General features: G+C 48.0%; 1 protein-coding gene across 1 annotated transcript in view; it reads right to left on the reverse strand.

Moving 5' to 3' along the window:
• Positions 1–13,223, reverse strand: part of DGCR8 (DGCR8 microprocessor complex subunit) — a 256,117-nt gene that overhangs the window by 168,312 nt on the left and 74,582 nt on the right. Inside the window, exon 6 of the mRNA XM_078667925.1 lies at positions 10,660–10,960. Coding sequence (XP_078524051.1) covers positions 10,660–10,960 — 301 coding nt within the window. The remainder of the gene's footprint in view (positions 1–10,659; positions 10,961–13,223) is intronic.

The following is a 13,223-nucleotide window of genomic DNA, read 5'->3' on the forward strand; positions in this document are numbered from 1 at the left end:
TATTGTCGCGCCCAGATACTGCCGCACATGGGCTGGCTGAAGGTGCGACTTCGGATAGTTCAGTGAGAAGCCCAGACCGTGAAGAAGGTGAATGGTGTGGGACATGTCGGCGGCGCACAGCTGGGCTGACTTTGCTTGGACAAGCCAGTCATCCAGATAAGGGTAAACGTGAACATTTTGCCTCCGGAGGTGCGCAACCACTGTCGCCAGACATTTCGTGAACACTCTGGGGGCTGTGGTCACTCCGAAAGGAAGGACCTTAAACTGATAATGCTGATTCTGAATGGTGAATCGGAGGTATTTCCTGTGTGATGGATGGAGAGGAATGTGAAAGTAAGCATCCTTGAGATCCAAGGTTGCTAGGAAGTCTCCCTGATTGAGCAAGGGAAGAACCTGCTGCAGTGTTAGCATGTGGAAGTGTTCTGAGAGAATATACTGGTTTAGGGGTCTGAGGTCCAGAATGGGTCTGAGGGACCCGTCCTTGTTTAGGATCAAGAAGTACAGGGAGTACACCCCTGTGCCTTCTTCCTCCACTGGCACAAGCTCTATTGCGCCTTTTTGCAGCATGACAAGAACCTCCTGCTGCAATAAGTGCAAATGCTCTGTGGACATAGGACGGTGTTTCGGTGGTATGTTGGGTGGAGTGGATGTTCGCTCCAGACAATAACCGAATTGGATAAGCTTCCTGACCCACCTGTCTGTGGTGATGGATTTCCAGACTGGCAGGAACTGCTGGAGTCTCCCCCCCCCCCGACAGGTGTGGAATGGTCGGGGGGCAGTGACAGGGCGTCACTGTTTGTTGGTGGCGGAGGAACGGGAGTTGTTGTTGCCCCTGCCTCTGCCCTTGGTGCTGTTGCCCCGATATCCTCCTCTACTTTGCTTGGTGTAAGAGGATTGCGCCCCACCTTTATTGAATGGCGTTTGCTGGGACATCTGGCCTCTGAAAACACCTCTATTGCCTGAGCGACGAAAAGTGCTCCCCCTAAACTGTAGGGCTCCCATGGACTTAGCAGTCTCGGTATCCTGCTTTATTTTTTCCATGGTGGTATCCACCTCAGGACCAAATAATCTGTCAGGGTTTACCGGCTGGTTGAGGATGGTAGTTTGGATCTCTGGTTTGAACCCGGAGATTCTGAGCCATGCCGGACGTCTCAACATCACACTGGTGTTAATTGCCTTGGCTGCAGTGTCCGCAACGTCTAGTGCACACTTAATCGAAGCGTTGGAGAGGAGTTTCCCTTCCTGGATAAGCATCTCCGCTGCCTCTTTATATTGATCAGGTAGATGTTGCAAAAGGGTCTCTAGTGTGTCGTAGTGTGCCCCGTCGTATCTGGCCAAGAGGGCTTGAGTGTTTGAGATACGCCAAATATTGGCTGCTTGAGCCGTCACCCTCTTCCCTGATGCCTCCAGCACTTTAGATTCCTTGTCAGGGGGAGGAGCATCACCAGTGGTCTGCGAGTTCGCCCTCTTCCGGGCATTAGAAACGACCAGAGTCCAATGGCAACTGGCCCTTGATGTAGGTAGGATCGCCAGGTGCCGGTCTGTATTTCTTTTCAATTCTAGGGTTGACAACCCTTGCCCGTGTGGGTTCCTTAAAAATGTCTGCAGCATGTTTTAGGGCCCCTTTCAGCATAGGGAGAGTCTTCACAGTCTTTTCAGCTGTTGAATAAGTGTCAAAGAGGAAGTCCACCTCAACAGGGTCAGCATGCAGTTCTTAGCCGCCCTCTCAATCAAGGCATTAAATGCCGCAGAATCTTCAGTGGGAGAGGTCTTGACATGGTACACCTGAGGGTCCTGGGCAGTGTGCTGATCCCCTGGGTCTCCTGCATCTGTCCAGGAGTCCTGTTGCTCATCGGGATCTGTGTTGACAGGGAAGTTATATTCCTCGTCCTCATCCCCTGCATCCACGGCATCCGAGTAAGTGGGTGATGATGTGGCAGGTCTTGGAGTCTGAGGAACCAATGGTACGACCAAAACCGGGGAATCCGAAGCAGGCTTCTTGCGCTTTAAAGGAATTGGGAATGACTCCAAAGGCTGCGTCGCTGTGATCTTCCTTTTGTAAAGGGTAAGTTTGTCGGCGTCGATGAAATGTTCAGACTGCTCCTCCACCAAGGGTTGTCGATGTTTCAAGCTCCCAATCGGGTGAGTTGGCTTCGACCCCGCAGATCCCTGCAAGTGCGCTTCGGGCACCGATCGTGGTGCGAAGGCCTTTGGTGCCACTTTCGGCGGCAACGTGAACAGGATTGGCGTCGAAGACTTTTGCGTCGTGGCAGTTGGCTTCGGGGTGGAAGTTGCCTTCGGGTGTTCCGCAGAAGCCTTGTCCCTGATGCGCTTCAGGGAGTCCGAGACCTGCTTCGTAAAGGAAGCGGACGGTTTCGTCGATCCGACAGACGTTCTTGGTGAAGAATCGAGCGCCGATGCCTTGGGCTTTTCCGGCCTCGGCGGAAGGGCATCCTTCTTAGGTGCGCCCTGCCCTCCTTCCGCGTCGACAGACTTCGGTGCCGGCGTTTTTGCGGAGAGGAGGAGAGGAGGAGAGGGGGAGAGGGGGAGAGGGGGAGAGGGGGAGAGGGAGGGAGAGAGAGAGAGGGAGAGAGAGAGAGGGAGAGAGAGAGAGAGAGAGGGAGAGAGAGAGAGGGAGAGAGAGGGAGAGAGAGGGAGGGAGAGGGAGAGAGAGGGAGAGAGAGGGAGAGAGAGGGAGAGAGAGGGAGAGAGAGGGAGAGAGAGGGAGAGAGAGGGAGAGGGAGAGAGAGAGAGGGAGAGGGAGAGAGAGAGAGGGAGAGAGAGGGAGAGAGAGGGAGAGAGAGGGAGAGAGAGGAGAGAGAGGGAGAGAGAGGGAGAGAGAGGGAGAGAGAGGGAGAGAGAGGGAGAGAGAGGGAGAGAGAGGGAGAGAGAGGGAGAGAGAGGGAGAGAGAGGGAGAGAGAGGGAGAGAGAGGGAGAGAGAGGGAGAGAGAGGGAGAGAGAGGGAGAGAGAGGGAGAGAGAGGGAGAGAGAGGGAGAGAGAGGGAGAGAGAGGGAGAGAGAGGGAGAGAGAGGGAGAGAGAGGGAGAGAGAGGGAGAGAGAGGGAGAGAGAGGGAGAGAGAGGGAGAGAGAGGGAGAGAGAGGGAGAGAGAGGGAGAGAGAGGGGGAGAGAGGGGGAGAGAGGGGGAGAGAGAGGGAGAGAGAGGGAGAGAGAGGGAGAGAGAGGGAGAGGGAGGGAGAGGGAGAGGGAGAGGGAGAGGGAGAGGGAGAGGGAGAGGGAGAGGGAGAGGGAGAGGGAGAGGGAGAGGGAGAGGGAGAGGGAGAGGGAGAGGGAGAGGGAGAGGGAGAGGGAGAATGCTACAGTTGCCTTTGTGTTGCGGTGAGAAAGCAACAAACAACTGTTTTGTTTTTCGAAATGCCTTAGTTCTATCTATATAGTATAGCAGAGCTCTCTTGACATCTAGAGTATGCAAGGCTCTTTCAGCCACTGTCTGTGGATTTTGAAAGGACACCGCCAGTTCTATTGTTTGATTTATGTGAAAGTGGGATACCACTTTTGGCATGAATTTAGGGTTTGTTCTGAGATCTGTGATTTTTGATTCATGTAATTGCTGTCTGCACTTGTATCCTGCCCTTATATACTATCAGTACTATACCTACACTTACACCTTGTTCTCTGTAATTTAACGTTCCTCAGGACTGAGTGTCTGCCTTTCTACAGTGGTATAATATGTTGCTATACCATATGTTATTATATTATATGTTCACAGGGGTATTTTATTTACAGGGGCATTATATTCCCAGTTGGATCTTGCACATTTCACTCTTCCTTACCTGTAATGCACAGATGTTACCTCATATATTTACATCATATATTTACACTCCAGACGAAGATAGGGTGTCGGCATTTTACAGTGATATTATTATAGGTATATATTCCTAATTGTATCCTACACATTCCACTTTTTCCTCACCTGGATGCACCGATTGCTACCACATATATTTACACGCCAGACGAAGATAGGGTGTCTGCATCTTACAGTGGTATTATACGTATATATTCCTAATTGTACCATTATGTATCTGTATCTGGATGCATCTGTCTGACCTGAATATGCTGTTGAGTCCAACTATGCTCCCACATGTACCTTCCCCACCCCAATTGATATGTACTCACATGCTATAACCTTCTTCTGTAAAGCGCTCTGATATCTGTAAAGATCTTGTTCGCGCTATATAAATCTTTCAAAATAAATAAATAAATAAATAAATACCCTATTTGCATGTACTTGCAAGAATGGCTCTTGAATAGTTAGGGCTTGCAGCTCACTAACTCTTCTAAGTGAAGTAATGGCAATAAGGAAAGCCACCTTCCAAGTAAGAAATTGTAGTTCGCATGAGTGTAGTGGTTCAAAAGGTGGTCCCATAAGTCTAGTTAAGACGATGTTTAGATTCCAGACTGGTGAAGGTGGGTGTTTTGGTGGAATTACTCGTTTGAGTCCATCCATAAATGCTTTAATTTCTGGCACTCTAAAAAGTGACAGGTGTTGCCTGTTTTGGAGATATGCTGCTAAGGCAGCTAAATGTATCCTGATGGATGAGTAGGCTAAATTGCAACGTTGTAGGTGCAGGAGATAGCAAATTATGTTTTGTGTAGAAGCATCTAATGGATTTATGTCATTGTTTCTGCAGTAAATGACGAAACGTTTCCACTTAGCTGCATAACATGCTCTGGTAGTGGGTCTTCTTGCCTCTTTGATAATATTCATACAGTCTGGAGGCAAGTTTAGGTATCCAAACTCTAGGATCTCAAGAGCCAGATCGCCAGGTTCAGCTGTTGCGGATCTGGGTGTTGGATTTCGCCATGGTTCTGGATTAGAAGACTGGGTGCGAGTCGCCACTGACAGTTCTAAGAACGTTGTGTACCATGGTTGCCTCGCCCACGTTGGAGCAACTAGGATTAGCGTCAGCGAATGTTGGCGCATTTTGCGTGCCACTAGCGGTATTAATGGAGCTGGGGGAAAAGCGTACGCAAATTTGCCGGACCAGTTCATCCATATCGCATTGCCCTGCGACTGCGGATGTGGGAACCTGGCGGCAAAGTACTGGCATTTTGCGTTTTCGCTTGTGGCAAACCGATCTATTTCCGGTTGGCCCCACTGCTGGAAGAATGGTTGGAGCACTCTTGTAGCGGACGCATGTGTAGTCGGGCATGAGGGACTATAAATATACACGAGGCCATCATGCCTATTAGTTGCATAAACACTCGAGCTGGTAATGAGTGTTGTTGTCTGAACTTTTGGATTAACATTTCCATACTGTTGATCCGTGCTGTGTTGGGGTATGCCTTTGCTGCTAGTGTATCTATTGTCGCTCCCAGGTACTGTTGGACGTGGGAGGGTTGCAGGTGTGACTTTGGGTAGTTCAGCGAGAAGCCTAGACTGTGCAGGAGATGAATGGTCTTTGACATGTGGCTGGCACATTGCTGGGCTGATGGCGCGTGTATTAGCCAATTGTCTAGATATGGGTACACATGAATGTGTTGCCTCCTGAGATGTGCCGCTACTGTTGCTAGGCATTTGGTGAACACCCGTGGAGCTGTTGTGACACCAAATGATAGGACTTTGAACTGGTAGTGTTGTCCTTGAATAGTAAACCTTAGATACTTTCTGTGAGAAGGTGTATTGGTATATGAAAGTATGCGTCTTTGAGGTCTAGAGTTGCTAGGAAGTCTCCCTGATGCAGCAATGGCAAGACTTGTTGCAGAGTGAGCATGTGGAAATGCTCTGATAAAATGTACAGGTTGAGGGGCCTGAGGTCCAATATTGGTCTGAGAGAACCGTCCTTTTTGGGAATGAGGAAGTATAGTGAGTATACTCCTGTCCCTTGATGTTTGAGTGGGACTGGTTCTATGGCCCCCTTTTGCAGCATACTGATGACCTCTTGCTGCAGTAATGTTATATGTTCCTGTGACATTGGACAGTGTACGAGTGGTATGTTGGGTGGTGTTGATGTGAGTTCTAGGCAATAGCCATGTTGGATAATTTGCCGGACCCACTTGTCTGTAGTGATGTTTAACCAGACTGGCAGGAACTGTTGTAGTCTTCCCCCGACCGGTGTTATATGGTCTGGGGGTAGTGCCAAGAAGTCACTGTTTAGTGTTAGTGGAGGATCTATTGGCATTTCCTCCACGACCTCTGCCCTGGTTATTATTTCCTCTGTTTGTGTTCTTATTGTATGTGGATTACGTATTAGTTTTGTATGTGGAGGATTGCTGCGATGTGTTACCTCGCGCTCCTCCTCTATAGTTGGAGCGACGAAAGGAGCCTCTGTGTTGTTGGGACTGAAGAGCTCCCATGGACTTTTCAGTCTCGGTGTCCTTTTTCATTTTGTCCAGAATTGAGTCAACTGCTGGACCAAAGAAAAAATCTGGATTTATAGGCTGGTTAAGGATTGTGGCCTGTACTTCATTCTTAAATCGAGATATGCGAAGCCATGCATGCCTCCCAAGCAGTACGCTTGTGTTGAGCGATCTGGCAGCTGTATCTGCGGCATCTAGAGCACACTAACCACTAATCATCTGAAACTAAATGCCCATAAAACAGAATTCCTGTTAATTTCACCGACAAGGAGCCAACCCGAAGTAAAGGAATGGACTAAATTGGTGACTGCGCTAAATTGCACCCCGACCCTAGTTAACTCAGCTAAATCACTAGGAATTACGTTAGAGAACCTCGACATGAAAGACCACATTGATTCAATGGCTAAGAGCGCCCGTTTCCACTTGAACTATTTAAGAAAACTGAAACCGTTCATCTGAGGCGGATCTAAAACTGGCTATCCAATCCCTAGTTATCTCGAGGATCGAATACGGTTGCACCACGTTAGCTGGCCTACCTAAAACATCCACAGCACCACTAAAAGACTGTCTCAACGCAGCGGCAAGACTCATCACGGGATCGAAGAAATTTGATCACATATCTCCTCACCTGAAAGCACTAAACTGGCTACCTTACGAGGCCAGAATTCAAATGAAGATGGCATGTATTACCCACAAAGCGGTTCACTACAACACGCCTAGATACCTAGCCAAGAAAATTAAGCTATCGGGAGGTAACAGACCAACTAGAAGCGCTAAGGAGCTGCTACTGCGGCCAGCCTTTTTCCGTAAGAAAAAGACCTATGACCGAGCGTTCTCTGGAGCCGCCCCCAGAGTCTGGAACTCACTCCCTCCAAACATCAGGAAGATTAAAAATACTGTAACATTCAAACGGGAACTGAAGAGCCACATGATGAGTAAATACCCCACATAGAGAAGCCTACGGATCACTGGTTTGAACATTTACGCCAAAAAAATGATGTCCTTGTCATGAATAGTTTGAAGATCAATATCTGACAATGACGGAGTCCACGCTCAAGCTTCGGCTGTACCCTTTACTGCTACCTCATATCTATGTGCTCTTATATCTGTATCTCACAGCCAAAACTATATAACCTCCACCTCACTTTTGTTTATCTATATGATCCTTGATACAAGCTAAGCCTTATTCAACTCTTAATGCTAATTGCACATGTAATTGCACTGGCAGTGCTATATAACCCCTACCTCACCTAGCTTGTCTATATGCCCTATGACATAAGCTAAGCCTTATTCACCTCTTAATGCTAATTGCACAGGCGTGAGGAATATATATATCTAATCACCCCCTTATAGCCTATCGTCTTCTACCTCATATCTGTTTGTTGTTATAATTGCTATTATAATGTCAATCTGTAATCTACCTCCTATGTTAAGCGCTCTGATACCCACGGGTCTTGTCCGCGCTATACAAAACACTATAAATAAATAAATAAAAAACTTAATGGAGACATTGGTGATGAGCTTTCCCTCTTGTATAAGTTCATCTGCCTGCTCTTTGTAAGGCTCAGGTAAGTGTTGGAGAAGTCCCTCTAAGCTATCATAGTGCGCCCTGTCATATCTGGCCAGCAAGGCCTGAGTATTGGCTATTCTCCATGAGTTTACTGCTTGAGATGCTACTCTTTTGCCTGATGCTTCTAAAAATTTTGGACTCCTTGTCAGGAGGAGGAGCCTCTCCAGTAGTTTGGGAATTCGCACACTTTCGTGCGTTGGATACTACCAGTGAGTCTAAAGGTAGTTGTCCCCTGATGTAAGTAGGGTCTACTGGTGCTGCCCAAACTTTTTTTCTATCCTTGGGTTGAGGACACGTGCCCTAGCAGTGTCCTTGAAAATGTCAGTTGCATGCTTTAGGACGCCCTTTAACATGGGGGAGTGTTTTGACGCTTTTTTCTGATGTAGCCAGCGTATCAAATAGAAAATCTTCCTCTATAGCATCTGAATGCAGGTCTTCATTATGGTAGCTTGCTGCTCTATCTATTAGAGTTAAAAGCCAGTGTCTTCTGTGGGTGATGGTTTACCGGGGTATACCGTAGGATCTGTAATGGGTAGAGCCCCCTCATTGTCTGGCTCACCCCCCCCACCCCATGGTTGTGAATTGGGGTCTATATATGGGTTTTGTGGGTATCCAAAACCCACGTCTGCATCCTGATCTTCATCTGGGTGGTGGTCAGAGCGTGCAGGTGAGTATGGGGCATATGGAGTAGAAAACATAGCAGGAGAGATAGGTTGAAAAAGAATAGGAGAGGTAGCACAGTCTTTTCTTTTTGAGAGGAATCCTAGAAAAGTCTTCAGCAGGAGCTGGTCCTTTCTTCTTTGTATAAACAGTCACTTTCCCAGTATTTGGGAAAATATATAGCTTAGACTGATCTTCTGTGGAGGGGTCTGGATGAATGAGCTCCTCTTCCACAGTGTTTTGCCTTGGCGTCGATGTCTTTGGTTTGACCTTTTTCGGTTCGATGCCTTTTGTTGGTTCGACCGGTTTCGGCGCCTGTATTGGTTTTTGCGGGTGTCCGACAGGTTGTGTCGGTCCGATATCTTTTATAGGTTTCACCACTTTTTTTGGACCTAGCGACTGACGGTTCGGTAACTTCTTTTGGCTTTTGAGGTGTCTTTGGAGCCTGCGGCTTTGGCTCGATGCCCCTCTTCGGATCGATGGGCTTCGGCTCGACGGGTTTGGTCTTTGGAACCTTAGGTTTCGGTTCGACGACCGCCTTGGGCGTAGCCCTTTTGTCGTCGGTGACCGGCTTTTTCCATTTTTCGACATTCGAAGTCGATTTGGTCGATTCGATGGCCTTTGGCTTCGAAGGTCTTTCTGGTATGGTGGCCTTCGGCTCGGCGCCCTTTGGTTTTGCTACCTTCGGTTCGACGACGTTCGGTCTGAAGACGGTCGTGTCGATCAGTTTCGGTTTCAATGGAACCGGCCTTGGATTACGTGTCTAAGAGGGCTCTTTTTGTATGTTCTTAGCCGGGTGGTATGGCCGGGCTATAGAACCAGTTTTTAGATCTTGGCCAAGGCCTGATGGCGATGCCTCGACCTGAGTCTCTGATAGAGGTGTAGTGTCTATATGGGGCGGTGTACTCACGGTTCGCCCCTCGTTGTCATCGGAGTCGTCTTCGACAGCTACGATGTCTTGATCATAGTCTTCGATAATAGACGATTTCCTCCTCTTCGTCGATATAATATTCAGAGTCGTGCTCGGAGTATTGATCGTCTTGATCCGAGTCTTCAGCGTGTACTAGTTCTTCTCCATCGTCGAAGATATTCTCGGGCTCCGGTGCCGACCTCTGCATTTCTTGCCTCGCCGCCCGATTCCGGATCGTCTTTTTGGATCGGAACTGGGCACAAGCTAGACAGTTATCTTCATTGTGATCTGGAGATAGACATTTGTTGCACACTGGATGCTTATCTGTGTGCGGGAACTTAGAGTTGCACTGCGGGCAGTATTTGAATGGACTCCGTTCCATCGACCGTCGGTCCACGTGGCATCGAGAAGGCCTAATGGCCCGATTCGACGACCGGAGTGCAAACAAATGTTGAAGTAAGTTTTTCGGTACCAATCGAAACAATACCGACGAAAGCGAAGGCCTTATAGAAAAGTTTTCTTTGATTCCGACTTGGGAGTGCTGGAAGGTACATCCGAACCCAATGGCGGAAAAAAACAATCTGAGGATGGAGAGGATGCCCATGCGCACTGTAGTCCGAGGGAGGAGCGACCTATCTCGTGATACTTCGAAGACTCTTCCAGGACAACAATGTGCAATCATCCGGACCCAACACTAGGCGGCGATCTATGCACAGATATGAATTCAGCAGCCAACATTCCTCGAACATACATAGAGTAATTAACAAGCATTGGTATAGCCAATAGGTTTTACCATTTGTTGTTAAATCGGCAACATCTCAGAAAAAAAGGAAAAAACATTGGCAATCATAAAGACGCTGCGCTCCATGAGAGAATCAAACACAAGCATAGTAAGCAAGCAAATTAAATTGACAAAGCTAAAAGAACTGTGACAATTAACAGACCCAAAGCCCACTCTAAGTATTGGTATTCTTCACAAGATGCCTTAGGCAACAGATGACTGAAAGCGGGCTGTAGAGATACCTAAAAATGAAACGTGTTAATGGATATTAAGCCACCTAGGTAAGTCGCAACTAGAACAGCACAAAAAAACAACAACCTTGAAACACTATAAACAAAGTAATGCTAGACATATACAGCCGGCTGTTTGTCGACTTCTCACAATGTTAAGCACTAAGCAGAGAATGCAGATACTTACGAATCGATTCATCGTTGCACACCTCCACCTTAGCCTGCACTTGCCCCAACGGTCCTTCAAGCACAGAGATGTCTCTATCCTCCCTCTCATCTGGGGGGTCCAGGTTGACAACTGCTGTAGTAAGCTCAGCAGTGGAGTCTGGCTCTGCAACCTGGCAGTTCTGGTCAGAGGTCATTTCAGTGGGCTTCTCTGGAGATACTTGGTTTGAAGGGGTTAGGTCGTTACTCAGCTCTTGTTGATCAATGTCCTTCATTTTCTTGTAATGGAGACAAGGAATGCTGCTGACCGGAGGATCATGTTTCTGCAAACAGCACACAATACATAAAGCTCCAGAAGGTACAAACAATATTCCTCAGCAGTTTAACAAGTAAACCATCATGACGTTCACAAACTTAGTGATCTCCAAGCCTCATTACCAAAGTCTGAGGATCTCCTTTATCAAACTCTAAATCGCAAGGCCCAGCTGACCCACCAGGATTTTATTTCAAGACATATATTTTCCACAGATTTTTGCAGCCTGCAGCTTTAACAGGGAACAAAGACATGATCTAGCATTATAGGATGAGGTACTTCAGCGCAGTCTTAATATTTTTCATCAAACTGGAGAAGCATTTCTCAAGTCACCCCATTTAAACGTTATTAGGTTATGCCGATTTGCATAGTGAACTAATCACCCATGAGGGTATCCAGGCACTTGAGCAGGTGTGTGGTCACCGTTGTTTTATTAGAAGAGTCAGGTCTTCAGCCTCTTGCAGAACTCAAGAATTATAGAGGCAGCTCCTATGTGACAAGTGAGATCGTTCCATGGTTTGGGTGCGATGTAGAATGAACAACTTATTGCCTTAAGATGCTCAGGGTGTTTGGAAGCAGGCTGAGCGCAGGGGTCTGGCAGGCTTTGAAGTGTAGGCAGCTTTTGAAAAAAGTAAGTCCAGTGTTGCTGTGTAAGACTTTGTATGTGTGTGTGTTAAAAGTTTCAATTGGCTGTGTAAGAAAGTGCCCCTTTATGACATGGTCACCACCATTTTTAGGTCGAGCCTGGGCAGTGCATGCACTGCTCTGCGAGGCATGCTGTATTAAGGTATGGACTGAAATCTCCGCCCATCTTTTCAAAAGGGTCCCGTTATTGTCCTTTCTAAATGGTTGTTCCAGATTACTTAATAGGCTGGTTAGTCCCACCTTCTCTGCATTTGTAACCTCCCATGAGGCTAATCTCGGGCCAACTCCCCCACCTCGAGACTCATGAGACTCATTAAACATACTTAACAACAAGCATTTGCAATGCAATAGGTCTCGCATTAGGAAAGTTTGAGCTATTGGTATTGTAAATGACAATTTTTTTATTTATGTGTTGGTTTTAAAAATAGCTAAATTAATAGCTTTGTCATTTACAATGCCAATAGTTATAATTTTTGCAAATGTGACACCTATAGCATTTGTAATGCAATATGTGTTGTATTTACGTGACTTACATGTATTGATATTACAAATAACAATGGCTTTTAATTTTTTTTATTAATACTTAAATAAAAGTAATTGTAATTTATAATGGCAATAGCTTAAACTTTTGTCAAGAGGGAGGAGAGGGAGGAGAGGGAGGAGAGGGAGGAGAGGGAGGAGAGGGAGGAGAGGGAGGAGAGGGAGGAGAGGGAGGAGAGGGAGGAGAGGGAGGAGAGGGCGGAGAGGGAGGAGAGGGGGGAGAGGGGGGAGAGGGGGGAGAGGGGGGAGAGGGGGGAGAGGGGGGAGAGGGGGGAGAGGGGGGAGAGGGGGGAGAGGGGGGAGAGTGGGGAGAGAGTGGAGGAGAGGAGAGAGTGAGGAGAGGGGAGAGTGAGGAGAGGGGAGAGTGAGGAGAGGGGAGAGTGAGGAGAGGGGAGAGGAGAGTGAGGAGAGGGGTGAGTGGTTGGATGATTATGAAGGGCGGGCCCACCGCAACAACATTCGAATTTTGGGGGTTCCGGAACGGACGGAGGGGCCAGCTGCGGACCTGTATGTGGAGGATTTAATTATGAAGCACCTGACGCCCAAGACATTGTCTAGCTGCTTCTCTATTGAAAGAGCTCACAGGGTGGCAGGTGGACGACCTAAACCGGGCGCGCCCCCCGAGGCCGCTGATTGCCAGTGTTCAACTACCGTGGCAGGGACATAATTTTGCAAACTTCAAGATCCGGCCCCCCTCTGAAAGTGGACAATTACGAGGTGGCTTTCTTTCGGGACTTCACAGCCAAGGTCCAGGTGCAGAGGAGAAGTTTTCAAGCGGTCAAAAAGGAGCTGGAGGACCGAGAGGTGAAATATGCGATGTTCGTCCCGGCGTGGCTGAGAGTGCAATCAGATGGCAAATCGTGTTTTTTTTTACTCCCCGGAGGCAGTGTGGGACTGGATGGAGGGTTGGAGCACAGTAGGAAACCGGAGGAGGAACCGCCCTGATAGACCTGGACTGCAAAAAGACGCTCGGTCAGAAGCGGCGGGTACGGAGACTGCAGCGGAAACAAGCAGGCTGGAGGATCAGCACTAAATAGATTCTGTGTTCCACTGCGGGGCCTGGATCTGCATATATACGCAAGTATGGG

The sequence above is a fragment of the Lissotriton helveticus genome, chromosome 11 (genome assembly GCF_964261635.1).
Source record: "Lissotriton helveticus chromosome 11, aLisHel1.1, whole genome shotgun sequence".
Lineage (NCBI taxonomy): Eukaryota > Metazoa > Chordata > Amphibia > Caudata > Salamandridae > Lissotriton > Lissotriton helveticus.